At 50.2% G+C, this 26,621-nt stretch overlaps 4 protein-coding genes and 2 non-coding genes across 7 annotated transcripts; 1 reads left to right on the top strand and 5 right to left on the bottom strand.

Annotated features, from left to right (window-relative positions):
• Positions 1 to 73: 73 nt before the first annotated feature.
• LOC120657863 lies at positions 74 to 212 on the bottom strand. The gene has a single exon (XR_005668397.1). It is a non-coding gene; the product is annotated as a small nucleolar RNA Z247 (small nucleolar RNA).
• A 6,443-nt stretch (positions 213 to 6,655) lies between these two features.
• On the bottom strand, positions 6,656 to 7,915 carry LOC120653579 (putative cyclin-F2-1). Its single transcript, XM_039931293.1, has one exon. The coding sequence runs from the start codon at positions 7,913 to 7,915 to the stop codon at positions 6,656 to 6,658; it is 1,260 nt and encodes a 419-aa protein (XP_039787227.1).
• Positions 7,916 to 11,088: 3,173 nt separating this feature from the next.
• On the bottom strand, positions 11,089 to 11,161 carry TRNAA-CGC. Its single transcript has one exon. It is a non-coding gene; the product is annotated as a tRNA-Ala (tRNA).
• Positions 11,162 to 12,592: 1,431 nt separating this feature from the next.
• LOC120653578 (DELLA protein SLR1-like) lies at positions 12,593 to 14,032 on the bottom strand. Its single transcript, XM_039931292.1, has one exon. It carries the CDS (start codon positions 14,030 to 14,032, stop codon positions 12,593 to 12,595), a length of 1,440 nt encoding a protein of 479 aa, XP_039787226.1.
• Positions 14,033 to 20,180: 6,148 nt separating this feature from the next.
• On the top strand, positions 20,181 to 24,324 carry LOC120656120. Of its 2 annotated transcripts, none has more exons than XM_039934140.1 (9): positions 20,181 to 20,387; positions 21,446 to 22,095; positions 22,187 to 22,282; positions 22,487 to 22,582; positions 22,681 to 22,845; positions 22,942 to 23,007; positions 23,440 to 23,505; positions 23,589 to 23,657; positions 23,745 to 24,324. In XM_039934140.1, exons 2-9 carry the CDS (start codon positions 21,469 to 21,471, stop codon positions 24,105 to 24,107), a joined length of 1,548 nt encoding a protein of 515 aa, XP_039790074.1. In that variant the 5' UTR covers positions 20,181 to 20,387; positions 21,446 to 21,468; the 3' UTR covers positions 24,108 to 24,324. The 2 variants fall into 2 exon arrangements, with proteins under 2 accessions (XP_039790074.1, XP_039790073.1); XM_039934139.1 differs by having other exon boundaries at positions 23,589 to 23,666.
• LOC120656121 (protein SENESCENCE-ASSOCIATED GENE 21, mitochondrial-like) lies at positions 24,247 to 25,078 on the bottom strand. The gene is made up of 2 exons (XM_039934141.1): positions 24,904 to 25,078; positions 24,247 to 24,795 (listed from the first exon to the last, which is right to left on the bottom strand). The coding sequence occupies exons 1-2, from the start codon at positions 24,939 to 24,941 to the stop codon at positions 24,555 to 24,557; spliced, it is 279 nt and encodes a 92-aa protein (XP_039790075.1). The 5' UTR covers positions 24,942 to 25,078; the 3' UTR covers positions 24,247 to 24,554.
• Between the last annotated feature and the right edge of the window lie 1,543 nt (positions 25,079 to 26,621).

Here is a 26,621-nt window from a genome sequence, read left to right as displayed (position 1 = left end):
CACGATGCAGCATTGACAGAGGACTGGTATTGTCCGCCATCATGACCAGTTTCTCTAAGCATCGCCAGACGAGTTTCATAGGACAACAATTGAGCATAAAGATCACTCATAGAGACAGGATCAGCATGACCAAGAATGGAAGACACGACAGGATTATAATCAAAATCTAAACCATTCAAGATGTAACCAACCATCTCATCTTCATCAACAACTTTACCAGCCACGGCGATCTCATCTCCAATGGTCTTCATCTTGTCGAGGTAGTTTGCCATTGATGTAGATCCTTTCTTGAGGTTGGAGAGTTGGAGTCGCAGGTTCGTGACGCGTGAGCGTGAACGCGCCGAGAACATGCCCTCAAGTGCCGCCCAAACCTCGGCCGCAGTGGAGAGGGTGGCATCCTACCCCAGCACTTCTTTGCTAAGGGAGTTCAGCAGGTGCCCCAGGTGTTGCTGGTCTTTTGCCAGCCAGGCGTTGTAAGCCATATTGGCTACGATCTGTTTCTTGCTGTCCTTCTCGATCTTGACGACCTTCGAAGGAGCCGCCGTGGTACCATCCAGGATACCCATGAGTTGGGTGCCATGGATGGAAGGAAGGAACTGTGCTTTCCAAAGCACAAAGTTCTCCCGTGTAAGCTTTTCAGCAACGGGAGGACCAAGAGGGAGAGGCGCCGCAGATGATGTCGATGCCATGGCAGGGAAGGTGATATTAGATGTGTTTTAGGAAGAGGAGGCTCTGATTACCATGTAAAAGATTATGGGAACATGGTTGCCCATCTTGGCTCACTACGACTTCGTGTTATATATAGGCAAAGCCAATCATGAATACATCGGTTGTTACAGGTTGTTGTGTACCGGATGGATATCCTCAAGCTATCTCTAACAAACCTAGTTGGATACTCAAGATATCTCCGTGTACAACAACCAACGGATCCTACACGATCACAGTCGTGTTACACAAGGAAAGGTTACAAGACTTATATCTCTAATAGCCCTGACCACTGCGCCACGACTTCACCATGCGCGGTCACCGCCCGGCGGGAACGCGACGTCGCGTTCCTGTAGCACCCCCACCCTCGCGGCCTTTTTTCGACCACCGCGCGTGCTGGCTGCCTATGCCCTGGCGGCCACAAGGACGAGGCTTTAAGCCTTGCTCGTTGTGCTAGCTCCGTGTCCCGCCTCACCTCCGACCTCGCCGTTGCCCGAGACATGCCATGATGGCCTCACAATGCACGCACACGCCGCCCCACCGTGGTCATGCCTAAGAAAGCCGTCGCACGTCCGAGCCTCGAGGCTGAGCTTTCGCTCATGCCCCGCCTCTGCTCTGCCGCCGGGCCTTGGCCTGTCTACCGCCGGACCTCCGCCGCGCCATGGAATAGAGGGAAGGGGGGAGAAAGAAGAAGAGAAGAAGGAGAGGGGAGAGGAAATCGAAGACGCCACCAGGAGAGGAGAAGCCTCACCGCTGCCACCGCGTCGCCGGATGGTCGCCATCGCCTCGCTGGGCCACCGCCGTGACGTCCGCCGTCACGCCACCCTCTGCTTCTGCTCATCTGCATTGTCGCCAAGCTGCCACGCTGGAGGACCCTCATCGCCGTGGTCGAAGACCAAACCCTAGGCCTCACCGTACCAACCCACCTTTGCCCTGGCCTGGTCTCGCCGTCGCTCACCGCCGGGAACCCTCGGCGACCCGCCGCCCGGTTGCCGCACGCACACACGGCCACACAACCACCAACCGCGCAAGATCGCCACAGCTACAGCGGAACTTGTCGAGCTGCTGACCCACAGGCCCCGCCTGCCAGTGGCAGAGGGAGCTCCGATGCCCGGGGTCCAGTGGGTACTGAGAATGGAGGAGAGGGAAGCGAGGATTGGGCCAATATCGGCCCAGGGAACCCGAGCCGGCCTTTTTAGCCCAAACCAAGCCAAGCCGGGGACCCGAGTCGAGTACTCGAGCTGGCCTGCTGATGCGAGTTAGGTTGCCGAGCCAGCCTATGAGCCACACCCGAGTGGAGTCGAGCCATGTTGGGCCAACCGAGCCGGCCCGACCCCTCCGAGCCCAATAAACCAGCCGAGCCATCTTCCTCTTCTTTTTAACACCCGGCTGACGCATGGGCCCCAGCTATCAGTGACGCCGAGTTACTGACTAGTGGGCCCCACCTAACCTAAGGACTACCCCTGTTGACCGGGTCAACGGTCAATGTGTTGACTTGGTCAACGCTAACGTCAGCAGGGCCCACTGCTGACGTCAGTAGACCGGACCCCGCTGATGATGTCACGCTACGTCATGCTGACATCAGCATGACACGTGGCACGCCTAGAGGCTGCCACATGGCATGCCCAGAGGCTGCCACGTGGCACGCTGTGTGATTTCCTTTTTCCAAAATTTATTTAATATTTTTAGAAATAGATTTAGGCTTCAAAAATTCATAATAGATTAACCGAACCGTCGAAAAATATGAAACCGGATTCATAATTTTTCTAAAATCATGATCTATGCATAATTTTTTGCACTTTTGTGCACTTTAGGTTTATACGTATCTACGATTAGGTCCCGACGGGGAAAAGTTGATCTACGCCTCGGACAACCAGAAGACTCTGGAGGACCTTGTAGGTATGCCGTCCCCCTTGCTGGCCCTTGTAAAAGATTATGGGAACATGGTTGCCTATCTTGGCTCACCACGACTTCGTGTTATATATAGGCAAAGCCAATCATGAATACATCGGTTGTTACAGGTTGTTGTGTACCGGATGGATATCCTCAAGCTATCTCTAACAAACCTAGTTGGATACTCAAGATATCTCCGTGTACAACAACCAATGGATCCTACACGATCACAGCCGTGTTACACAAGGAAAGGTTACAAGACTTATATCTCTAATAGCCCTGACCACTGCGCCACGGCTTCGCCATGCGCGGTCACCGCCCGGCGGGAACGCGACATCGCGTTCCCGTACCACCCCCGCCCTCGCGGCCTTTTTCCGACCACCCCCGTGGCACGCTGTGTGATTTCCTTTTTCCAAAATTTATTTAATATTTTTAGAAATAGATTTAGACTTCAAAAATTCATAATAGATTAACCGAACCGTCGAAAAATTTGAAACCAGATTCATAGTTTTTCTAAAATCATGATCTACGCATTAGAGTAGGTTTTAGTGTGATTTGGATCTTATTTGATTACTTTTGTGCACTTTTGCACTTTAGTCTCTATGTTTATATGTATCTACGATTAGGTCCCGACGGGGAAAAGTTGATCTACGCCTCGGACAACCAGAAGACTCTGGAGGACCTTGTCGACACCCTGAAGATCTAGGGAGACTACCTAGACGACCAGAAGCCCAGGAGGACCCGAGAAGACTATGAAGAATCGACAGGTTCACGCCCTTCTACGATCTAACCACCTAGTAGGCATTGCTTGCTAGATTTGCTAGGGCTTTACTTTATGTCTAAGATGAACCTGCATAGCCTATTTATTTATCGTATTCCTTGTGCTCCTAGTAACCACCGTGCTGAATAGTGGAGATACCTTGCTATGCTAGCTAAGAGAGTGCTGCGTGAGTTTTCGAACCGATAGTCCTGGCGAGAGCGGAGATCCACCATGTGAGGGGTTTGGTGACTAGGATCTTAGCGGGAGCGAGTGAATTAACCTGATTCTCGGATCAGGGGCTGGGGACTGTGTGTTGGGCACAATCCTACGGACCACCAGTGGCGGGTGCAGGATCCCTTCGGGGAGGTGTTCCTTTGGGAACCACAACGGAGTTTGGCGGGCAATACCTGTAATGGGTGTCGATCATGGACTGTGTTGACGGATACGCACTTGGACAGAGATACTCGCCTTAGAAACTTAAGGACTGAGTTAGTGGACCTGGAGACGGAACTATGTTAAACGTACACACCACTTATCCATTATGAGGATGGACCCGGTCCGAGCTAGCTACGCGCAGCACCATAACTACAGGAGAATAGGGTATCAGTGTTAGGGGGAGAGGGGCGACCCTATGGCTCCCGATTAGCAGGATTCGACAGAATCCGACTGTAGAAGGCTTCACAGTCCCGGGCGAACTCTCGTGGGAGGACGCAACCCAGACCGGGAAAGCAGGATGGTGGCCATAGCCGTTAGTTATGTTATAGTAGGTCGGTGCCCCCAGAGTTGGTCGGGTCGCTCCTGGCTAACCTCGAGGCGAGTGGGTACGGGTGTACAAGCTCTGCTGAGTTAATAAAACTATACGTATAGCCGCGTACATGGTCAAGTACACTTCTTTATCCGGCTTCACTTTCATAGAGTAGTTTTTCCTAGAGAGATTTCTACCTCCCTCTAGTCTCTTTTAACTGCTTGGATGGCAGTTGAGGTGCGAGGAGTGGGAGTTCTCACACCGCCTGAGCGGGATAGGCTTAGTCGGAAGAAGTAGACCGAGAGTCCGGGATGCCAGAATGGCCCGCGTCGAGGAGTTGGTTGCATAATATATTTATATACTTGCCTGCTGCTTGCATAGGAAACCTCAGCCTAGTCCTTGGCTATAATCTTTTATCCTGATGCATCCACCAAAAAGCTACATTGGAGAAAGTCTGTTAGATGTAGGATCCGGACAGAGGATACCACCGAAACAACGAGGGAAGAAGTAAAGGAAGGCCCGTTCTACACTCCGAGCTGCCTGTGGAGAGGAGTCGAGAAGATGGGGATGCCCAGAAGATTAGCTATCATTTTTGCTGTTCTGATTGTTTCCTTTTAGCCCAAGGAGCTTTACTCAGACATTCGTATTACAATCCTCGAGATTATATAATAAATAAACCCACGTAATGAATTTACTGATGAGTATGCCTGTGATATGTAATTGAAATGAGTTTTGTATGTGATAGCTACTGATCCAGGGACTATCACGACGATACATAGAGTTGGGTTCTCCTTCCGGAAACCAATTCGTTTCAGTCATGCCCTCACCCGTCCATAGAGATGGATTTTTAGGAGCGGCCGCATTACCCACGCCTACAAATTAATACTATTTTTAGTAGTGAAAACTAGGATCGGGTGTGACGTGTGTCCCTAAAAATATGTTTTTACTCACTCTTACAATTGCTGTGTGTAGTAGTGTCAACATGCATTGTGTATGCAAATCCAAGTCGACGATCCATCACTAGCAGCGATACGAACAATCATCTGTCCACTAGCTCTCCCCATGTGAGGACCCCACATGATCTTATTTTCCCTTGCACAACGACAAACTCTCTCTTCCTTTTTCCCCTTCAATTCGAATCGTCTACCCTGTTGGAGAGTGAATGAAAGAGTAGAGAATGATTGTGAATAGATGTGTCTGTTTCCATTAATTAATTGTTGTTTATATACAAGACCAAGAGACAAGGGCCTAAGGAATATGATATCATTAATCTAATTAATTACTTAATTACAGAATTGATCACTAATTTCTAATTCCTTCTTAACATACCCGACGATGTGTGCGTCGATGGTGGCACCGCAGGGCGCGCGTCGTGTAACTGCCCGACGAGGTTCCCTTCCTTTCCAGATTTTCTCTTTTTTTTCCTACATTCTATTATAGGTTGTAGTTCTCTTGATAACCTTTCGTTATAAAATTGTACTAAAAAAAGTATACCGAGGAATGTACTCAAAAGTTATGTCATGAATTTGCGCGTAAAATGATTGTATCAGAATTTTTTTTTGAAAGATTTGCGCGAGCACCGCTATGTCATTTAAGAGAGATGAAGCAAACCAGTTCTTGATATTACATAAATAACTAGGAACTCAAACTCAACAACTAAGGAGAAGCGTTTAAACATTAGTAAAAGATAATTCAGGCCTTCCACAGGCCAAAGGCTATGCATTAAAGTTGTATCTATAGTAAAAGTTGTGCTAAAAATTATTATTTAAAAAAGTTGTAAGTAAAATTATACGTAAGTTATATGTATCGTAAAAGTTATGATGCAAATTTATTTCTCAGAGGGGCGTGTGTAAAATGTTATGCGTAAAAGTTATATTTAGAAGTTATAAGTTTCAAAAAAAAAGAATAAACTGCAGAGGAATAGCCTTTTCCAAGAAAGAAAATGCCCTTGTTGTCGGATATCGATCCATCGCTGGGAGCCCTCTTGGCCCACGCTGATTAGCTGGCCCCCGTTGTGTATAAGACCGGGGTTCGTTTTTACAGGTGGGTCCTATAATTTTAACAGAAAAAAAAGAAGAATATCCAAAATCGTTGGTTGTTTTACCCCGTGCCCTGCGCATATCTTTCTTCCTATACCTGCACCATCTAGTACCATACTTTGCCGCTGATTTTTTAAGTTAATAATTTAACAACGGCCGGCCGCGCGGAAGCGCTCAAGATAATTACGAAGTCAGATCATTACAGTGCACACCTTTAAGCAAATATCTTCAACCCAAGATAATTACCAAGTCAGATCATATCACATTAGTTGGCAGAGTAATATAATACCATCAATTACAGCAACAAAACTGAGTTCCAATAATGCATTATATACATCCAGCATGAGCACTACAAATTGAACGAACAAATTAACAGGGAATCCACTGCCTCAAAGATACATGTGAACATTGCAACTCCGATCCTGCTGGCTGCTATACCTAGCCAGCGTCTACTGAAACCGTTCTGCCACTTAGCAGCAGATGCAGCAGGCCAGCAGCACATGCTTGTACAGGTCACCGCAACGCCATCAGCATGGACGGCGGAGGCAAGGAGTATCTGAGCCGAGTGGTGACCTCCCAGTCCCTCATCATCTCCTCGCATCCTGGCCACGCCTGCAGGTTGTCGTGCAGATCGTAGATCGCCTCCATGCACTCGATCAGGTCCTTGGTCGCGTACCCGGCCACCGGCGCCATCGTCGAGTTGTAGCCCAAGACTACCAGCCTCGCCAGCACGATTGCCGACGCCGCGACGACGGACGGCAGGAACGCCACGCACCGGTAGTCCAGCAGCGCCATGCCGGCCAGGTGGTGCGCCAAGGCCCTGACCACCGCCGCCGCCGAGCCCTCCTCCTCCTGGCCCTGCGTGTGCCGCATGAAGTGCTCGACGAACGTGTAGGCCGTAGGCCCGCTCAGGCGGTAGCCGAGCGCCGCCACCAGCTCGCGCTCCGCGTCGTGGGCCTCGCGCCTGATGCACCCGGCGTACGCGGCGACGGCGTCGGCGTTCATCCTCCACGTGGTCTTCCTATTCTCGTACTTGGCCGCGGTGAAGACGGCCGCGGCACCCAGAAGGCGGAGCTGGCGCTCGCCGCCGTTGATCTTCCTGGCCGAGAGGAAGCGATCGACGTAGGACACGGCGCGGTGCAGCGCGCCCGGGGCGACGCCGTAGTACCTGGAGAAGTGGTGCATGTTCTTGACGAGGGTGGCGCGATCCATCATCATCATGTCCCCGGCCTGGGTATCAGTGAGGTAGTCCGGCGAGGGCCTCTCCGCGGGGTCTGTCTCCATGACCCGGAACGTGGCGTCGATGCTGGCATCGTACTCACTTCGGCACTGCTCCTGCTGTGGCTGCTTCTCGGGCGGCGGCTTCTTGATGGTGACCGCGTCGCGCTCTTCGGCGTCGTCGCCGTAGCTGCGCGGCGCTCGAAGCACCGCCACGGGCGTTGTCGGGGCAGCGTCGTGAGCGTCCATGGGGAAGGAAGTCATCAGGCCGGCGGCCGGAACTCTGACGCTCGGGAAGCCGCCGAGCATGGCCCTGAAGCTGGCGCCGTGGTGGCGAGACTGCGTAAGAAACTCCATGGAGGGCATCGGGAGGTCAGCGGGCATGGGCGGGGGCACGGCGGCGGCGCGGAGCAACACGTCGATGTCGGCGTCGTAGCCAGCCCCGCACCTCGCGGCAGCAGGAACGCCCCCCGCGTACGTCGTCGGCCGTACGCCGAGGACGGGCGCCGCGCCGCAGGCGAGGCCGGGAAGGTGGAAGGGAGCGACGGAGCACATGGTCGCCCGCCGCGCAAGAAGCAAGATTGGAACTCCGGCGCAGAACTGATCAAGTGGCCGCCGCAGGAAGCGAGAGATGAAAGAACTTTTGGACTGGTGGAGATCGAGTATGGAGGTCAGAAACTAAGACGACGAAGGGTAGTAATGGCGCGGTCCCTATATATCGTCCGCGCCCACGCGCGCCAAGTCCGAGTTTGTAACCGAGGTTAGTTTGTTGCATAGGATGTACGACGCCGCTCCGATGGACAAAGTCGGACTTGATCAAATTAGTTGCATTGCATTGCATCAGATGCACGCGATCGAGTAGGGCGCTCAACAAAAACGTTGAGTTCGCTCCCTTTCTCGCTGCTTCCACCATGCTACAGTAGAGAGAGGTGACAGGGGAGGCGAATCGTGTCTGGGGTCGTTTCCGCCGCCTCCCCTTCGTCTCCGGCGACCTTTCCGGCGTCGGAGAAGAAGGGGAGGGGTCGGTTCGACCGCCGGTGTAGTTTCTAGTCTAGATAGGTAGATCTAGTCGTAGATAGGTTTGCTCGTCGTTGGTTACGACAGAGCTAGGGTTCTAGGGATGGCCGTGCTGCCGTTCTGCGGAAGTTTTTCGTCGCCTGCTGATGGGGCGACGGACTTGCTACTCCAGGAGGGCGTTGCTGATTCGTCCATCAGTGATGTCGGCGCCGGATCTGCTTCTTCACCGGCCTGCAGGTTAGCGTTTTGCTGCGGTTGGGGATCGACCTCTCATCTCCCCTGCGTTGCCGTTTGTTCCGGGTTGTTGGTGCTGCCTGCGATCGTGGATCTCGTCTTTCGACCGATGGTGTGGCGCCCGTCGGGGCGGATTGTTTTCCTTTTCTTCCTTCTTGCTGTTTGGGTGGTTGGTGGCCTTCTTTATGTTGTTGAATTCATGGATTGGAGCTCTGCAGTAAGAGGAGGTGTAGGGCTGAGCCATAACGGAGATGCTGATGGCCATGTTCACTTCCCGAGGATTTCTTGCGGTCTTTCAATGTTTGAAGTCATATCTTCGTTGCGGAGGAAAGAGTAAACGGGTTGGGGTCTTCGATTCGTGCTTCTGCGACTGGATGGCCGTCGCCACTTGGAACGGAGAAGGAAGACGAACAGTTTCGCCAGCAGAGGCCTGGTTGTAATTTTCTTTTCTTTTAGGGTCTTTCCTGCAAGAAAGGGTTGTACTGTGCTATCACTTTTCTTAATATAGTTACTTCCTTTTCTCGCAAAAAAAAAGAGTAGGGCGCTCAATAATAATTATTTAATTTAATTTTTTTTTGATGAAATAGAAGGGAGAGTTCCCTACTGATTATATTAATAAAAGAATAAAAGGTGTACAAGTCTCAAAAAGATCAAGAAACAAAGAAAGGAAGGAAAAAATTAAAAGGACTACTATAAAGCTTCTAGCCATTCAGACATGGGTTGTTTGTTTTTTGACTTTGTTCTTAGGATAACTAAGGTAAATTCTTTCTTAAAGTGAGCAAGATAGTTTAATTGGATGAGTTGGCATCCCTTTGAAATCAGATCATTGCGCTGCTTGCCTGACTCAAACATTTATTTGGCTGGAAGCGGGAAGACCGGCGGGAAATTCCCGGTAGAATACGGGATCTGACTAAACGGTCGGGAGAAGGCTCACCCTATTTCCGATCTTGCTCCCGACTGTATTTCTGTATTTTTTTTCCTCTATTTTTGTATTTTTCTGATAATACAATATACCGTTGGTATTTGTGGAACATGGTGTCGGTCAGTACGAGATCTTTCTATTCCTACTTTCGTCCCTATTTATATTGTACAACTCATGGTATGCTGAGGCGTACTAGTTTTAGCGACCCTTTGCTAGGTGGGGATTTCTCACCCCCCCCCTCAATTTTTTTCCAAAAAAAAAGTTTACAACCAGCTTCCACACAAGAACCAAACAAATTTATAAGAGCGACAAATATATCATATATTAATAGTGAAGAGCTAATTACTATACTATTGGGCTGAGATATAGGATGCAAAAATCCTTACAATCAGCAGCTGGCAGTATTATTCATTGCTCTTAGATGACCTTGGAATCCAATAGAGGGATCTGTGTAGGAAAAACATGACTTAGTTCATTGAACTTAACAGGATTTGCACCTAATAGGCTAATACAACGTAAGCACAAACCAAATAGACAAAAAAGAGTAGATCTAGACCAGCAATCATTGCAGCAGCAGATGAAGTTCCGGCCATCTTGGTTAGGACGAGATCGACGTAGGTCCAGTGCCGCCAGGGATCGGGCAGCTGTAAGTGAGAACTAGCGTTTATTTTTGATTTTGTGTTAGCCCAAGAGGTATTAGATTCTCTCTATTTATTATGGCACTAGTCGACCTGGGTCACAACCATAAGCTAGTTACGACTCCTATACAAGCTCAAAACAGATCTTTATCCTTTTTCCATTTCTCTTCTTTTTTTTCTCTCGGCGTTTTACCAACAAAAAATTCCAACAATCTGGGTTCCAACTTGCGAAGCTCCCTTTATTACTCGGGACTGGTTTTGTGTTTCCAGGGTTATAAAGGCAAATTTGGGGAGATAGTTTGACCGACCGACATGGCGAAGCACCATACCCCCAAGATACCGGATAAATTTTATCGAACCACCATCCACCGAGGCAATGCCCTATTACTGTTGGGGGCAAATTCTTGCTTATTATAGTTACAGTCTTATAGAAAGATGAAAGTTAGGAGCATCCAAAAAACACCACAGTATGAAAAAAAATGAATTTGTATCCCAGTTATCCAAAAAAAATTATCTCCACAACACAAGCAAGAAGGTGAAGAACTCCTAAAAAATGACTATCTCGATTTGAAGGGGGGAAAAAGAAATGGCACGCCTTCTTAGTTGTCTGATCCCGTGTCCCGTTATATGGCACGAATGGTAAAAAAAAAGTTCATTCGAATGCAATATTTTTTCAAAATAAGTCTGGTTTGGCACTTTGGAAAAAAAAAAGATGGTTGCCTTTCAAGCACAGATGAAGCATCACATCACAGTTTAGAATGGGTAGAAGATTTAAAGCAGTAAACACAAAATGAAGGTGGCCAGTAGTTCTGCCAAAGACAACTGTCGCATGTCTCGTGCTCAAACAAGAATTCTGAAAAATGCGTGCTTGAAGCAGAGCCGGAAAAGGATTGTAAAATTGAAAATCAAAACAACAATGGAGACGCGGGGAATCGAACCCCGTGCCTCTCGCATGCGAAGCGAGCGCTCTACCACATGAGCTACGTCCCCATCTCGTTTTATTGATTATGGTAAAACCTCATTAATTGTTAATCATTCGTCAAAGCATACCATAGTGCGCCCCAGTGATGACAAGTGAAAACCAGAACCCTAGCCGTTGTTGCAAGGCCATCACAGAGTCTAATGGATCCTTTAGCTACACCCCTAATTCAAGTCTACTTCTCTGCCGCATGCGCTATGTTGGAAAAATAGACAACTATAAGTTTAAACTCCGAACTAGATTAAACATTGCGAAAATAAAATCTAGTATGCAATACTCTAACATACTAGACAAAACGAACATCATAAACATGATCTCAGAAAATATAATTATGAACTGGATCTGATCACAAAATACGAGCGAGAGCCGCCAAGAAGACGAACGATGCAGACGGGATGAAGATGGTCCTTCTAACAGACTGCAGCAACTGGCGTTGTAGATGACGGTTCGCTGCACAGCCGACTTGGACAGAGGACGAGCCCTGGCGAAGATCTTGAGCAGTCGCGCTTGGCACTTCCCAAAAACTTGATTCGCCCCCTCCTGGTGCACAAGAGCGAACAGTGCAAGCTACGAAGGCGGCGCAGGAGTGAGGAGAGAGGTAAAACCCTAACTCAATTAGATCGTGTTTTGGTGGAGGCCGATAGGTCAAATATATAGAAGAGCCCACGACCTCGCGTCATAATCGGATTCTGAAAAATTAGGAAACTGATTAGACTTCCGTATCTCGTAGACTTAAAGGCCAAGTAATAAAAAACAAAAACAGCAAAAGGAAGCAACGCCCTCGTGGCATCGTAAGAGGGGGCACGCCCGGCGAGGCGAGCTAGTGCGCGTGTGTAAAGCTCTCCTTCTCTCTCGACACACAAGATTGAAGAAGAAAACAACCTCCATATTTATGTTAGTTATACTCCACTTCAACTAGTAAGGTGGGACGAAAGGGTTACATCACTAGCTCACTTTCTCATCCACATACATAGACCTTTAAGATTTATTTGAAATTTCTGAAATCTTTTATGCACCAAGCCCGAAATTCCGTCACGCTGATCGTCGGTACCTGACCAAGCTGTCTTGGTTTCAGTAGAAAGATAGCCCTGCAAAATGACTCTGCAAACGAGTTGTCAGGTCGTAGATCGTAACAATATGCATTGCAGTTGCAGATCAGGGCATGAGAATCAAACCTCAAGGATCGTGACCAGTTCGTCGCCACTACTTTAATTTCAAATAAACTGTATATGTTTCATAAGATCAGGGCCACAGAATTTCAAAATCTGAAATTACGATTTGTATTTAGCAGCAGCAGAGTCTCATGCATGTTACTCAGACTGAATTATTGTTCATCATCCCAGGCTCACACAAACAAAACCAGATCATCACAACTATTATTCGACTATCTCTCGCCATCTCACTGTCCCTGCACGATTATTCCGTCAGGCTTCAGCTGTGCCCTAGGCAGTTGCCCGGTTTCCGCGGCCGTTACTCTCGCCGCTACCGTTCCTGCTGTTGCGGCGGCGGCCCTTGTCGTCGCGCTCCCCGGTAGCGACAGCCGCGGCGCCGGCAGCATCGCCTCCTGTCGCCCGCCACGCCGTCGCCGCGTACAGCGGCCGGTCGTGCCAGGCGAGCGCGAGGCTGCCGGCTAGCTCCAGGACGCCGTACCCGGTGGCGGAGAAGAGCGTCGCGCGGATCAGCTGCGCCGTCGCCCGGCGGGCCTCGTCCGCGCGGAACGGCAGCTGGGTCAGCCCCGCGCGCGCGAGCCGCTCGCGCCAGCGGCCCACCGGCTCGTGGCGCTCCGCGCGGGCGCTGCCCTCGCCGCAGACGACGTCGAGGATCTCGGCCCGGAGGCACGCCTCCGCGAGCGCGCTGGTGGCGCCGCCGCCGCCGGTGCGGTGGCTCGCGGCCTCCATGGAGTCGAACATGGCCGCGTAGTGGAAGAGCGCGTTGGTGAGCCGCTCTACCAGCGCCGGCCTGTTGTGGTCTGCCTCGTGCTCCACGACCGTGAAGACCCTGGGCTGTAGGGAGGTGACCAGATGGAGGAGGGTGTCGATCGGCGCCGGCACCGCCGGATCCGCGTCGGGGTCGACGAGGAGGCGGTGGAGCTGCAGGACGGAGTTGAAGGCCAGCGCCTCGCCGGGGACTACCCCGAGCATCCAGTGGCGCAAGCCGTCAAGCTGCTCGACGCGGACTTCCCGGAACGTGAAGGGGACGTCCAGGGAGCGCGCGAGCTGCTCTAGGCGGATGCCCACCTCACCGAGCTCATCGCCGGCGCCTCCAATTCCGGTGATGCGGAGATACGGCGGCCCGCCGTGGCGTTGGGACAGGGCCTCGATGAGTGCCGGCCACTGGCGGCCCTGCATGAGGGCCAAGTCGACGACGTGCACGTGGTCGCAGCCCTCGAACGCGTCGAGGATCGCCTGGTTCGCCGTGGAGTAGGCGAACTTGAGGTATGGCCCCGCATCGTAGAAATGGCTGTGCAGCTCGGCCGCCGTGGCGGGAGGCGGCGCCGCCTGCGGGTGCGCCGGGACGAGGCGCTGCGCGAGCGCGTCCACGAAGTGCCTGGCGACGCGGCCGATCCCGGTCGAACTCGTGATCGCTGCGAGGAAGGAGCGCGCCTGGGTCAGGTTGTCGTCGGCGCCCGAGTAGTCGCCCGCCTGAATGGCGCCGGCGCAGGTGACGAGGAGGTGAACCAGGCGGATGCCCGCGTCCTCCTCCTCATGGCGCCGCCTCGCCACCTCTGCGGCGGTCGGGACCGCGGGCAGCCTGGCGGGCGGCACGGCAGACGCGCACAGGGCCGGGTCGAGGTAGTAGTACACGTGTTCCTTGGCAGCTGCAGCAGAGAACGAGGGCGGAAGGTTGCCGGTGGCCGCGGGCGCGGCGGCGGCAGAGTCCATGGGTGGCAGCCGAAGGGGGCGTGACCCACCTCGCCGTGCGTCCGTCGGAGGCCAACGGGAAAGGAGATTGACGGGTGCGAGGGGTGTGAGCGTCCACGCTTGGCACCCTGGTGGTGTTCTTTTTTTTTTCATCCCCCTGGTGGTGTTTGTAGGGAGCGTCCGGGTCCGAGAAGTGACTCGGCCTGGGCATTCGGTTAGTACCGAACCGATCGGTTCAGTTCCTCGGTTTTCACAGAAGTTCGGTTCCCAAAAAACAAACAGGAACCGATCGGTACTTTATATAGTTAAGAACCGAGCAAATTCGGTTCTCGGTTCTTCGGTTCGGTTCTCGGTTCTAACCGAGGAACCGAAATCTTAGAAGACGGTTGGGGACGAGCGCCGGCCGGAGCTGGGAAAGGCACTCCGCCACGCCGGACAGGGTAGCCGGGCAAGGGCTGGCCTGCGGCAGAGGTGGCCGGGGCCGAGGCAGGGGTGGCCGGACACCAGCCGGCAGCCGTGACGCGCTCGCAGAGTCGCAGGAGGGCGGGCGTCGGACGCGGGCGGGGCGCTGCCGCGCAGAGGGCAGCTTGGCGGCTGGCGGCCGGACGCGTAAGCCGAGCCTGGGCGCGGGCGGTGGCGGCTTGGGCAGGGACCGACGGCCTGGCGACGGCCTTGCCGGCGGGGGTTGGGGGCGGGGGCGGCGATGCAGCTTGCCGGCAGCCCGCGGCCGGCGCGGTCTCGACCCTGGACCTGAAGCCTGGAGGCCTCGAGCAGGGGCGCTCGTCGCTCGGTGGGCGCCGGGGTGGGGTGGCTGTCGCGTCCGCCGTCGGGGATGGGAGTGTCGGTCGGGTGGGAAAGAATCAGGGGGTGGCCGGGAGGGCGGAGGGGATCTGAGGATGGGGTTCTAGGGTTTGTATTGGGCCGACTTGGGCCTTTTCCTAGCTGGGCTAATTTGGGATTTGGCATAGGGGTTCGGTTCTTCGGGTAACCGAAATCAAGAACCGAAGTTACCGAGGAATTTCGGTTCCTCAGAACGTGGAACCGAAGTAGAACCGAAATTTCTCGGTTCCGGTTTTTTCGGTTCCGGTACTCGGTTCTTTCGGTTCGGTACTCGGTTCTTGATTATATTTGCCCAGCCCGAGAAGTGACGTGGACGCACAGGTGGAGGGGGTGCAGGGGTGGTCCCGAGGTGGAGCGCCGAATACCATCGCTACATTTCACACGTTGGTTGGGTGGCCGAATGGCGTGACTAGTGACATATGGACTGCACATTTCTTGGTCGTTAATTAGTTTTTTATTTATTTTGGTGGGCGGTGTGGATGTCCTGGTTTTATTTGTAAAAAAAATGAGAATATCTATTATTCGAGCGTAAGGATAGCAACCTAAATCGTCAATGACATATTGAGTCTCTGGTTTCTATATATGTTGGGCTTACCTGTGTGGTGTATCTTTGTGTAGTACTATAGTTGCCGTGATTTAGTGTGATTACTGCGGCAGAGCTGTTTGCACCTTTTGCCAAGGCAAAACCCCACCTCGTTCAAGGGAAATGGTCATGCCATCTAATAACATTGCATTTTCTAGTGTGGCTACCATCACATGTATATTTTGCCCCATACATGCATGTTTTTTTGTAGAGAAATCAACAAGCACATTCCAGTTGAATAGCCATGCTATCCGAAGATAGCCTTCTCTCTGGTGTTCAACCATACATGCAGTTCTTTTAAAACAATATCAACTTTTACCACCAAATTATCCTGATAATTGGCTTATGGCATCTAGGCTAGCTGGTGACCCTAGCCTACGCGTGTGTGACACTGTATATATGGTTTGTAGGAATTGAGTTGGCATGCACATGAATTAATTCCAAGATATTCGATATGCATAGTTAACCAACCATCTTCTCTGAGAGCAAAGCGCAGACCATGGGTATTACTATTCGATTTCGTATTCTGAGCAAAAAAAAGTTCATTTTTTTTGCACTGGCAATATTCTATATATAGATATATACTATAAATATGACACCCACTAAGAAGGATTTATTTCTATTTCTCTCTTCTCTCAATCAGCCACGTCACCTTGATTATCCTAACTGTCTGATTAACTTGGTGCACATTTTCTATCCATTAGATGGGTGTCTTTAGTTTATTCAATCAATTAATTAAAGAGTTACTAAAAATTTTATTATTTTCATCCAAGAGATCACTCACATAGCTTTCCACGTAATCTCTACAAGCGCATCGTTTATACGAGCAACTAAACAATCACATTGGTTTTTTATTTGATTTAATTATTAAATGGTTTATTCCATAATATGAATGTTGATGCATTTGTGTCAGCTACCATTATTATTACATCTCTAAGCCAAAACTACCACCATGTGTTTTAAGCAATATTTATCTTTTTTATGTAAATATCTTTATCTATATTAGCCCCATGGTCTGTTTTCTTTATTCGAAAAATGTACCATTTTATGTTTTTTTAATAAACTTGAATCTAAGTGCTTTTTGTAGTACTACATGGTCTCCATAGTGTTTTATTCAAAAAAAATTACATCTTTTGTTCATAGTTTATTCGAAAGTCCCCTCAAATCCTGCAACAACGCGAGGAATCACCTAGTTATATATGTTTTCACTGCTCGGCAAGAGAATTGTAGCGTTTAGAAACATGAAACAGTTTTTTTTTCTGAGGGGGAGAAACATGAAACAGATGGAGAGGCCTTAACTTGCAACTGGGCCATCCAAAAGGCCACGAGTGTGTGGACGATGGTGGATGAGCTCGCGGGCTCGGATGGTTAGTTGCTGCGCGTGCTCCACTGCAACTGTTCACTACTAGCTAGGCCGTGAAATGCCTCTTTTTTTTTTTTACTTACAACAACAAACCAGCACTGCGAGTGTGAATTCCAAGCGCACCAATTAGCTAGCACAGAACATGCTAGGGGGGAGAGACTAGAGAAGGATAGGCTTTCGGCTCCACTTCTTGGGCCTGCTCCGCAGTCCGCACCAGGGTTCACCTTACCGGCGGTAAATCGCCGGTTACCGGTGATTTTTACCGTTACCGTTACTTGACGGCAACACTTACCGGTAGTGGTAACCGGTGTTTTCCGATTCAAAATTTAAAAATACAAAAGTCAAAAAAACAGTTACCGCTACAGTAAAAACGGTAAAATCTACCGTGTAAACAATAAGGTGAACCCTGGTCCGCACCGCAGGTGTCGTCGTCTCGATCGCGCTCTGCTGATGCAGTGATCTGAGAACAACGATCCCTTTGGCGAGTCGGGGCCGCGTGCGCGTGCCGTGGCAAGGCGCACGCATGACCGGCCCGACGACGTGTCCCGCCTCGGCACGCATCGTCCGTCGGACGTCCTGTAAAGCGGCTTTACGAGCGAGTGGCTGGCCAGTGAGGTCCGCGTGTGCCCGCACCGCCCGCCACGGCGGGAGAGCTGATGATGAGGTGGCGCGGTCCCTGCCGCCGGATCGAGCTCATGCCCCGTCCGCCCTGCGGCGGCTCTCCCGGCTGATGCGTGCGAGCGATGGGCAGTTGCTGGGGCCGGCGGAGCTCGCGGCGATCACGCAACTCCTCGCGCGTAGAGCGATCCAACCAAAGCCGGCCGGGGTACCAGATGGGCACGTCACGCCTCTCTCTAGTCTCTTTACATGGCCAAAGCCTATCTGCACTCGCAACTTACCCCCCGCGTTGACCGGGCCAACCAGACGCATGCATCAACGGTTACTGACCAGGGGCAGTTGGGTCATTTCCCCCCACCGCGTGCCGCGGACGACGACTGGTCCGTTGGCGCGCCATCGCGCCTCGCTTTTCTTTTGCAGCGTGCGAGAGAGAGAGAGGCTGCCAAGGGCCGGCGATGCAGGTCACGCAAAGGAGCCGACCGCCGCGCCGGCGACAACGACCCCGCCGGGAGCTAAAAAAAAAATGGCGCCGAGCCGTTGCAGACTTGCGGTGGATCCGCTCCCCCATCTCTTCCTCATCTATCCCGAGGGAGGCTACCACTGCTCCGCCCAGAATAATATCATTTTCGGGATCAGGGCGACGCCTGCAGCTCGAGCCTGCTTCCTGCAAAGCACCTTTTTTTTACTGCTGCAGTGCTGCTGATGCTGGTGATAGTAACTTTTATTCCCTGGTGAATGGTGATTAGTTTGTCTTGCACTTATTAAACCGTCCCGAATCTACTGGGTAGGCGAAAGTCGAAAGAAGCTTTCGGCTGATCCCGTTGCCCCTGGACCGGAACTCCAACTCAACTCACCGTACCTGATAGTGCGGTAACGACACTAGCCGTAGGGCTACCGGCCGTGGCAGTAGTACTGGTGATTGGTGTCACTGCATGAGATTCACTGGCTCCGTGCCATGCCCCCCTGCCTGTGAATACCGGTCTTGCTTTTTTTCATGTCTTTGTAGTATGATTCTGTACTTCCTGTACCCAGAAGATGTGAAAGAATCGCCGGCTTATCAAATCGTCCGTGTGGAATCTATATCTTCTTTTAGCGACAGCGGTGCTGCAGAAAAAAAATCTCACAAAAGACTCTCGGAAAAGGGACGTGGGGTTTAGCTATTCGATGAAAGGGTACATTTCCACCAGGAAAAAAATCAAGAGAGAAGTATCTTTTGTTTACCTGTTTTGTAGACAAAGTACCTGTATTTTTGTACTCAAAGATCCATTTTAAAAGTGATTGTATATTAGCATTTGAAGCCTACACAGATTTTTTTTTTTGTTGAAAGGATAAGCCAAGGTATTGTCTGCTAGATATCTACAGGATATCATCTGTATGCATAAGTAGTTACCTATTAATTTATCCTGAGAAAAGCTTTAGGACCTATTGGTATGGCCGCATGGTAGACGCCATTTATCTTTTTTTATTAAGAAAATGGGACTAGCGCCCCTGGTATTTCTTATATATTAAAATGAATAAAATGAAGGACGAAAAATAAGAAGAAGAAAATAAAGCACAAAAAGACAGAAGAAAGAAAAGTAAAAAAAAAGAGACTCCAGCCAGTAGCTAATCCTAGGAAAGTAGCATCATTTCCTCGATGCATAAGCACTGCAATTCATGCTTAAACCTCTTCTTTACATTCCTCCACCACTACAAGGATTTGCTTGAATATCCAATCTTGTTCTATATGGAGAGAGTGTACCTTTAAAAAAAAATGGAGAGAGAGTGCATGCATGGGTCCCGTTTGGTTTGTGCTGTGCTAGTGAATAGTGACATTTTGACCGCCAATTACGGTGTCAAACAAAGTCAGTTTACAAAACCAACTTCAGAACCCCCGCGCTAGTGACCCTGAAGAATCTAATGAGGCATTTGACCGCGCGATTAGAGAATGGTTACTGTAGCAAATTATTAATTAATTACCGTCATTAGATTCGTCGCGGAAAGTTACACCCATCTCTGAAAAAGTTTTGCAAATAGACTTCATTTAGTACACCATGCATGTGAGATTCTTTTGTAGAATGGAATATATTTGGGGAAAAAACAAGGCCATGGACACATTCTAATAATATGTTGATACATTGATGTCGCACAATACCGTAACAAAGGTTGTAGGATCAGGCCATAAAGTCTCACGATCATATAGAGCTGAAATGATCCTAACCTTGCTTCTGTAATCCCGATCCTAGGATCACATGATCTTAGTTAAGAGTTCTTTACAGTCCAACAGAACATATATGATTTTATTAATATAAAAAATAATATTGTATTTTAAAATATTTTGAAACCTACTATAAAGGTTTCCATTCCGTTCTTAAATATGTGGCGTTTAGGATAAGGAAATTAGTTTGTTTTCCATTCATTGGTTTGTTCAAAACCTAATGGTTTTATTACTATCAAGCACATAATGAAGGGTCACCTAGTAATTAGTTTTATATTAATCCCAAGCACATAATGAGTCACCACTTAATTAGATCGCGACATAAGTTGTTGTAAATAGGTTAAACAAAAACCATCATGGAGCAGCAATAAGCCTGTACTATTGGTGCATAACTCGTCTCATCATCATGACAAATGATTGTCTGACTCCGTATATATCACTCTGCAAATACAGTACGTACGTACTGATCGGAGTGAATACAAAAAAAAAAGAATTGCAGGCGTGCGCGGCCGCGACCCGCGAGTATATAACCCACACCCACCCGCCCGCCCGCCTGCGCTGCCCACACTTGTCACGCCCAGCGAAGCGCACCCCCACTGACGCAGGCCCAGACACAAACGGCACGCGCAGGCGAACGAACAAGGCACCCGCACAAGAAACAAACGGCGCCTCCTCCTCTTCTCCAGTCCAGGGGCGAGGGCAGAGGCGAAAGCGGAGGACCGGGAGCTGAAGCGGTTACCCCTCCCCCCTCCCTCCGGCTCCGTCAACTGGCCTGGTGAGCTCACCTCCTCCCCCCCTCCGATCTCGCCCTCTCTCCGGCCACCGGTTCCCGGCTGGACTGAGGCCGTCGTCCTCCCCGCGCCGCAGGCTGCCGCTGCCGCTGGAGGGTTTCTTGCCGAATTGCGCCAGACTTTTCGTTTCGGCGTCTGGGTTTCTGTTCCGCGATGCGCTCTGGGTGTGTCGTCTTGCTCCTGCGTGTTTTCTTTTCGGGGTGGGGAGATGCGGAGACGTTCGGATTGAGTGCACGCGGCTGTTGGTGTTGGACTGTTGGGTGCCGCTGCGTTCTCAGCTCTGCTCCTCCTTGCGCTGCGATGCCTCTCTCTTGCTAGGATCTGTACTATGATCCCCCTCTCCCTCCAGTGAAGATGTTATCTCTTTGCGTGGTAGGCTTTGTTACTGCTGTCGGCCGTAGTACTAGTGGCGGCTCTTAATTGCGGTGTCTTCTAATCCAGTTAAAATAAGAACACGGCTTTGATGAACTCGGACGTGCTCCCCGAGTGACGGCTTCTATATTCCTAGTTATCCCACTTTTGCTGTTCTGAATATATTTAAAAAAATCTGGGCCAAACGGAAAGGAAAGAGCTAGTGGCATTAGGTCTGGCCTCTTATCATGGGACTCTCTCTGAATTCATCGGTTTCTTTATGCGGCAATTTGTTTAGATGCAAACGGTTTGAGTTAGTAAGATTAGTAACGGGAATCATGGAGATTCTTCTCAGGGAGGGGAGACGATGCAGTTGTCAAGTTTTCTTTAACCCTGATGGCCCGGTTGACCATATTTAGGCCACACATAATAGCTGCACTTTGTAAAAACAATTTCTGTTTTTATATGTGTGTGTATATATATATATACATATATATATATATACACCATCGTGCTGTGGATCTCAAGTTTTAAATATAGTCAACCCTGCTTCATCCGTTTGGAGATGTTCAACTGCCTGCCCCCTGCATAATTCCTCTAGTCAGTGGCAGAAGGACCTCTGTTATCTCACTGACACTGCATGCATCTGAATTTCTGAACCTTCCATCTCTGTTTCACGGTCATGTTTCAGGAATCAAACAAGTAAACTGATCAATGGGTGGTTTTGTCGATCCTTTCATCCCGGCTCCGGCTTGGCCTCAGGACCTCGTGTTCACCGGCTCATCTTGGTCAGACAGCGCTTCTGCCCCACTTGCAGATTCTGCAGGGACGTACATGGGAGCGGCACCAGATCAAGACACAAAGTTCCACCTCCAGAATGGTTCCTCGCCGGTGCTCTTCAACGGCAGCGCAAAAGAGATGGTGCCGCCTGTGGAGCTGCACGAGCAGTTCTTGCAAGCTCAGCTGCAGGACGACGTGACGCAGGGTCTGAACTTCGAAATGGACGGCGCTCTGATGGCCAGCACGCTGGGCTCGGTCCTGAGCACGCCCTGTGCCATATCGCTTGCCGACAGTGCCCCGGTGGTGTGCAGCTCCAACGACAGCAGCGGGAGCGAGCAGTCTGGCCTGCCACAGTTCATCCTGGGAGAACAGCCTGTGCCAGTGTCAGCTGCATGGCCGTCAACGTTCACGCAGATTTCTTCGTTGGTTGGGGAAGAAACATCACAGGGTTTCGGCTTCGGTGCGCTTAGCAATGGTGATCTTCTGCCCGAGGCCTGCGCTGCAGATGCGAAGAAGTATCCGCAGCTAGGGAATGTGCCATCTGTACCTGTGCAGCTACATGTGGGTGACCAGAAGCATAAACCTTGAAATTTCGGCTTAATATATCATGTTCTTATATGATATGGTGATTTTTCGTTTTGTATGCTTGCAGAGTGATGCTGAGTTCAACACTGGAAAGATGCTCTCTTTTGCTCCTGGTCCTAGGCAGCAAAATACAAACTTTGAGGACCTGCAGATTAGTCAAAAGGTCAGAGTGCGATGCCTGCTTTCTTGTTTGTCTTTTTTCTCGGACATGTTTCGTTTGTAATAGAAGCATAATGCGTTAGACTATTAGTTAATAGTACCATCTAGAGGCATCAAAATAAAGATGCACAGAAAGCTGACGGCGTTGGCACAGGCTGAAAGTGTACCATGACGCGTTTGTTTACCTAACCTGATTGCGACATTGCAGGAATTCAGCGGTCTGCATCACCTGAACCTCTCCTCGCTGGTTTCTGGGCAGCTTTCATCGTTTAATGCTACAGGAGTAGCGCATAATCCCAAACAGGTTTCTGTTCCCCTAGTCTCAGTATATTGCTACTTGTACTTTTGGTAGCCAAAGTTTTTTTTGAACTGATCAGATGAATAACGTTTCTCCATGTACAGTCCAATGAAGCCAGCGGCGGCAAGAATGGGCTGAACGCGGCGCCCCTCATGGCTCGATCAGAAGTGCCGAATGGCAGTGGGATTGCTGGGAATAATGGAGCTCCAAAGCCACGCGTCAGAGCTCGCCGAGGCCAAGCCACTGATCCACATAGCATTGCAGAGAGGGTGGGCTTGTTAATAATTTATTTTTTCTTCGGTCTGAATTTCATCAGTTCATCAAGAACATGAGGTTTGAATGTACTGTGGTTATGTTCGTTGCAGCTGCGAAGGGAGAAGATCTCTGACAGGATGAAGAATTTACAGGAGCTCGTTCCAAACTCCAACAGGGTACTCGATTGCCAAACTAGGGCCATGTTTGGATGACAGTCACATCACAATTTCACTAAAAGACAAATGCCCGCATGCAGTATTAAATGAAGCCTATTTGCAAAACCTTTTTAGGAATGGATGTAAATTTTCGAAACGAATCTAATGAGCCAAGTTTCATCATGATTGGCTACAGTGATGCTACAGTAACCGCGCCCAATCATCCTCTAATCGTGCGGTAAAAAACCTCATTAGTTAGAGCAACTGCTACAGTACCATAGTTGTGGAGGTAATTTTATAATTAGACTTTATTTAATACTCCTAATTAATAGTCAAAGCGTCATTTCTCTCTCATCAAAATAATTTCACGCCACAACCAAACATGGCCTAGCTATTTGTCCAAACGACACTTCTCTGTGCTGCTGTTTCTGAACCTGTGTTGCTGCCCTGCAGACTGATAAGGCATCCATGCTCGATGAAATTATCGACTACGTCAAATTTCTCCAGTTGCAAGTCAAGGTCTGCTCATCACCGCCACCTCTCTACTCCATGCTGTCTGGGTTGCCGTAACTTGTTTACTGATCTCATCGCTGTGGTTGAAGGTTCTTAGCATGAGCAGGCTGGGCGCGACGGAAGCCGTCGTCCCGCTCCTGACAGAGTCTCAGACTGAGGTAAATCATGCAAGTCTGAAACTCTGAATCCATAGTCCATTGTACTTTTTAGACCATTGCTTATTCTGACGTGCACTGGCAACGCAGAGCTCCTCCGGGGGTCTCCTGCTGTCCCCGAGATCAGGCAGGCAGCAGGCGGGCGGGGGCAGCCTGCTCGGGCAGTCCGAGCTCCGGGACGGCGCGGCGTTCGAGCAGGAGGTGGCGCAGCTGATGGAGAACAACATGACGACGGCGATGCAGTACCTGCAGAGCAAGGGCCTGTGCCTCATGCCCATCGCGCTGGCGTCGGCGATCTCGGACCAGAAGGGGGCGTCCTCGGCGGCGGTCCGGCCGGCGAGCAGTGCCGCCGCGGACGAGGGTGGCGCAGGCGGAGAGGAACGCGACGCGACGGAGATGCTGCGCGGGCTGAACGCGTTCGGCAGCGCGAGGGAGATGAGGTCCAGAGCCTAGGGAGGCTGCAGCCATCCGGAGCTTCAGATGCCTGATAGTCTGTGCCCGTGTTCTACTGGTTCTTTTTGCGACTTGTAGCCTGGAGCGTGAACCTTGCTTACATGTGCTCTCTTTTTTCCCCCCTGATCACAAGAACGTATGATTAATTATCCTCCCTAATTCAAATTATCACAAAGCAACTTAACATTGTTGAGCATGTCCTTTTCATGAAGGATAACAACACAAATCTTAGTAGAGAAATAAAAGAAATTAGGATTCCAGATATAACAGGAGCATTTTAGGAGCATCTCTACTGCCTGACATTTCACTGTTTCGATTGTTTCAATTGGTTCGGAGCTGGAGCAACAGAATTGTAGCAAATGGAGGCTATTCTATTACTCGGCTTCATCAAGTTTGAATCGTCAATGGGTGTAATGGATATTATCAACCGAAAGGACGAGGTCCTCCCTAGTCCTTCCTGGCGAGCAGGCGCGCGCGGAGCTCGGCCGCGTCGATGTCGGCGAAGCGGTCCTCGGGGGCCCAGCACCCCGTCTGCGGGTCCCTCATCCAGAAGACGTCCCTGGACGCCGCCGCCGCCGCCGCGTTACTGCCAACCCCCGTGCCCGAGACCCTCGCCGCCATCGCCCCCGCCGGCGCCGCGCGCTGGTGCACCTCCGCTCCGGCCGCCGCCGCGGCGTAGCCCCTCCGGCTGCGAACGCACAAGGAAGCAACCAAGAAACGAACAAGAAGCATTAGCTAAAACAGAGACGCGGGAACGAACAGGGGACTCCGGCGGGGTCGGAGGCCGGCGGGGCACCTGAGCGAGAGCAGCGTGGCGATGGGAGCGCGCGGCATTGCTTTGTTTTCCCTCGGAACCACCGGGGCAGGGGATCGGCGTGCTCTGCTTCTTGGATGCGGCTCTGCTCGGCGTCCGACGCGGCGCGGCGCGGTGTCAAGCGTGGTTATATAGGCGGCGGCGCGGGAAAGACGGGTTTCGGGCGGGGCGGCGCTAGGGTTTTTGCTCGGGCCTGCAGCCGCCGCCAGCCGCGGCGCCGCCAGTGCCAGGCGCGCCGCGCAGCTGACAGCTGGGCCTGGGTCGCATTCGGTTCGAAGCCCAGCTGGGGGGCTCTGGCTCTCGCGCCGCGGCGGGTGGGGGCAAAGATGTTGTTCGGCTGATAGAATGAATAGTGCTCGGCTGGTAAAATAAATAGTATTATGTGAGAGGAAATAAATCGAGATAAGTCGAGACAAGCCGTACCAAAATCAACCGAACAGCTCCAAAGCCCGTCTCTAGGGAGGGAGACCACTACCAGTTCAGACTTGAGACGTGCGTGCGGTTGTTCAGCAAAACGCGGTTTCTCTGCTGGCCGTTTGAACGCGGTCAAACTAGCGCCAAAACTCCGAGTGGCAACCCGACAGGTGACCAAAAAGGGTGAAACTTGAAAGGGACGAGAATGCTCCAAAATCCAAATAGAACAGTTCTAATGTACCTATATGTACAACGGAGAAATAGGCAGAGGTACATATCGGGCCAAACCGTTATGAAATAGTATCTCCGAAAGAAATATATGCAGAATAATGGTAGTAATATGTGTAATGCATGGAAGTTTTCATGCACTACAAGTACTATGATCACTTACATCATCTTTTAATATATACAATATCGCTCCCAACATTTCAAAATGTGGATTGTTTTGCCAAATCTAGATGTATATATTTTGCTACGTCTCTAAATATACATTGCGTCTAGATACATAGCAATATATATATATATATATATCCATATTTACTAAAACAACCTCCAACATAGAACAAAGGGAGTAGTTCTTTTTAGATAACTACCGCTTGCATTCATAATAAAATAGGATAGCATCGTCTGAGCATGATCTATGGTGATAATTAACTCTATCATTCTAAGTTAGTCATAGCGTTTATGAGTTATAGGCGCTAGGCTGCCCTATTATCAGCCATTTGTAGTTAAAGCCAAGCAATAATCATATCCATATACTATAATAAACTCTCAAACGAATCGTGACTCATTGTAAACATGTTATAGAAACACATCAATAGAAGGTCTGAATGGCTGGTTGCATGCATGTGTAACTTTCTTATTCCAAATGAAGTCTAAGCTGATCCTCTCTGTAGAAGGTAAAACGTTAATTTTGGGGTCAAACGACGGAAAAGGAGTTGAACATCAAAACATAACAAAATGTTCACGCATCGTCATCGACCCAACATAAGCTGAAATTGTCATACCTGCTAAATATTTTTGAAGGCAAAACATGCTCTTGTAGGCATACAATTAATCCATGAATAGGCGTGATGTGCGAGTACCATGAAAGATCTATCTAAATTGAATTGCAACTCGAATATGATAGTGAGGAACAGTATTTTTTTGTTTTTTGAGAAAGTGAGGAATAGTATTTAACATATCGACAAAACGATCTTGATCCTAAAGAAAAAAAGAAAGAGAAAAAGAAAAAGATAGTCCATTAATCAGGCCGTGTTGTAGCTCTACCGCCCACCACCCCCTTA

This window comes from Panicum virgatum, chromosome 1N (assembly GCF_016808335.1).
Source record: "Panicum virgatum strain AP13 chromosome 1N, P.virgatum_v5, whole genome shotgun sequence".
NCBI classification, from domain to species: Eukaryota; Viridiplantae; Streptophyta; class Magnoliopsida; order Poales; family Poaceae; genus Panicum; species Panicum virgatum.
Note: the sequence above shows the minus strand (reverse complement) of the source record. Positions and strands in the feature narration are given on the sequence as shown.

Excerpts from the sequence above, each read along its gene's own strand:
- LOC120653579 (XM_039931293.1), bottom strand. The coding sequence starts at position 7,915 with ATGTGCTCCGTCGCTCCCTTCCACCTTCCCGGCCTCGCCTGCGGCGCG.
- LOC120653578 (XM_039931292.1), bottom strand. The coding sequence starts at position 14,032 with ATGGACTCTGCCGCCGCCGCGCCCGCGGCCACCGGCAACCTTCCGCCC.
- LOC120656120 (XM_039934139.1), top strand. The coding sequence starts at position 21,469 with ATGGGTGGTTTTGTCGATCCTTTCATCCCGGCTCCGGCTTGGCCTCAG. Across the intron at positions 22,583-22,680 it reads TAGCGCATAATCCCAAACAG|TCCAATGAAGCCAGCGGCGG; the intron begins GTTTCTGTTCCC and ends CTCCATGTACAG. Across the intron at positions 22,846-22,941 it reads CACATAGCATTGCAGAGAGG|CTGCGAAGGGAGAAGATCTC; the intron begins GTGGGCTTGTTA and ends TGTTCGTTGCAG.
- LOC120656121 (XM_039934141.1), bottom strand. The coding sequence starts at position 24,941 with ATGCCGCGCGCTCCCATCGCCACGCTGCTCTCGCTCAG. Across the intron at positions 24,796-24,903 it reads GCCACGCTGCTCTCGCTCAG|CCGGAGGGGCTACGCCGCGG; the intron begins GTGCCCCGCCGG and ends GTGCGTTCGCAG.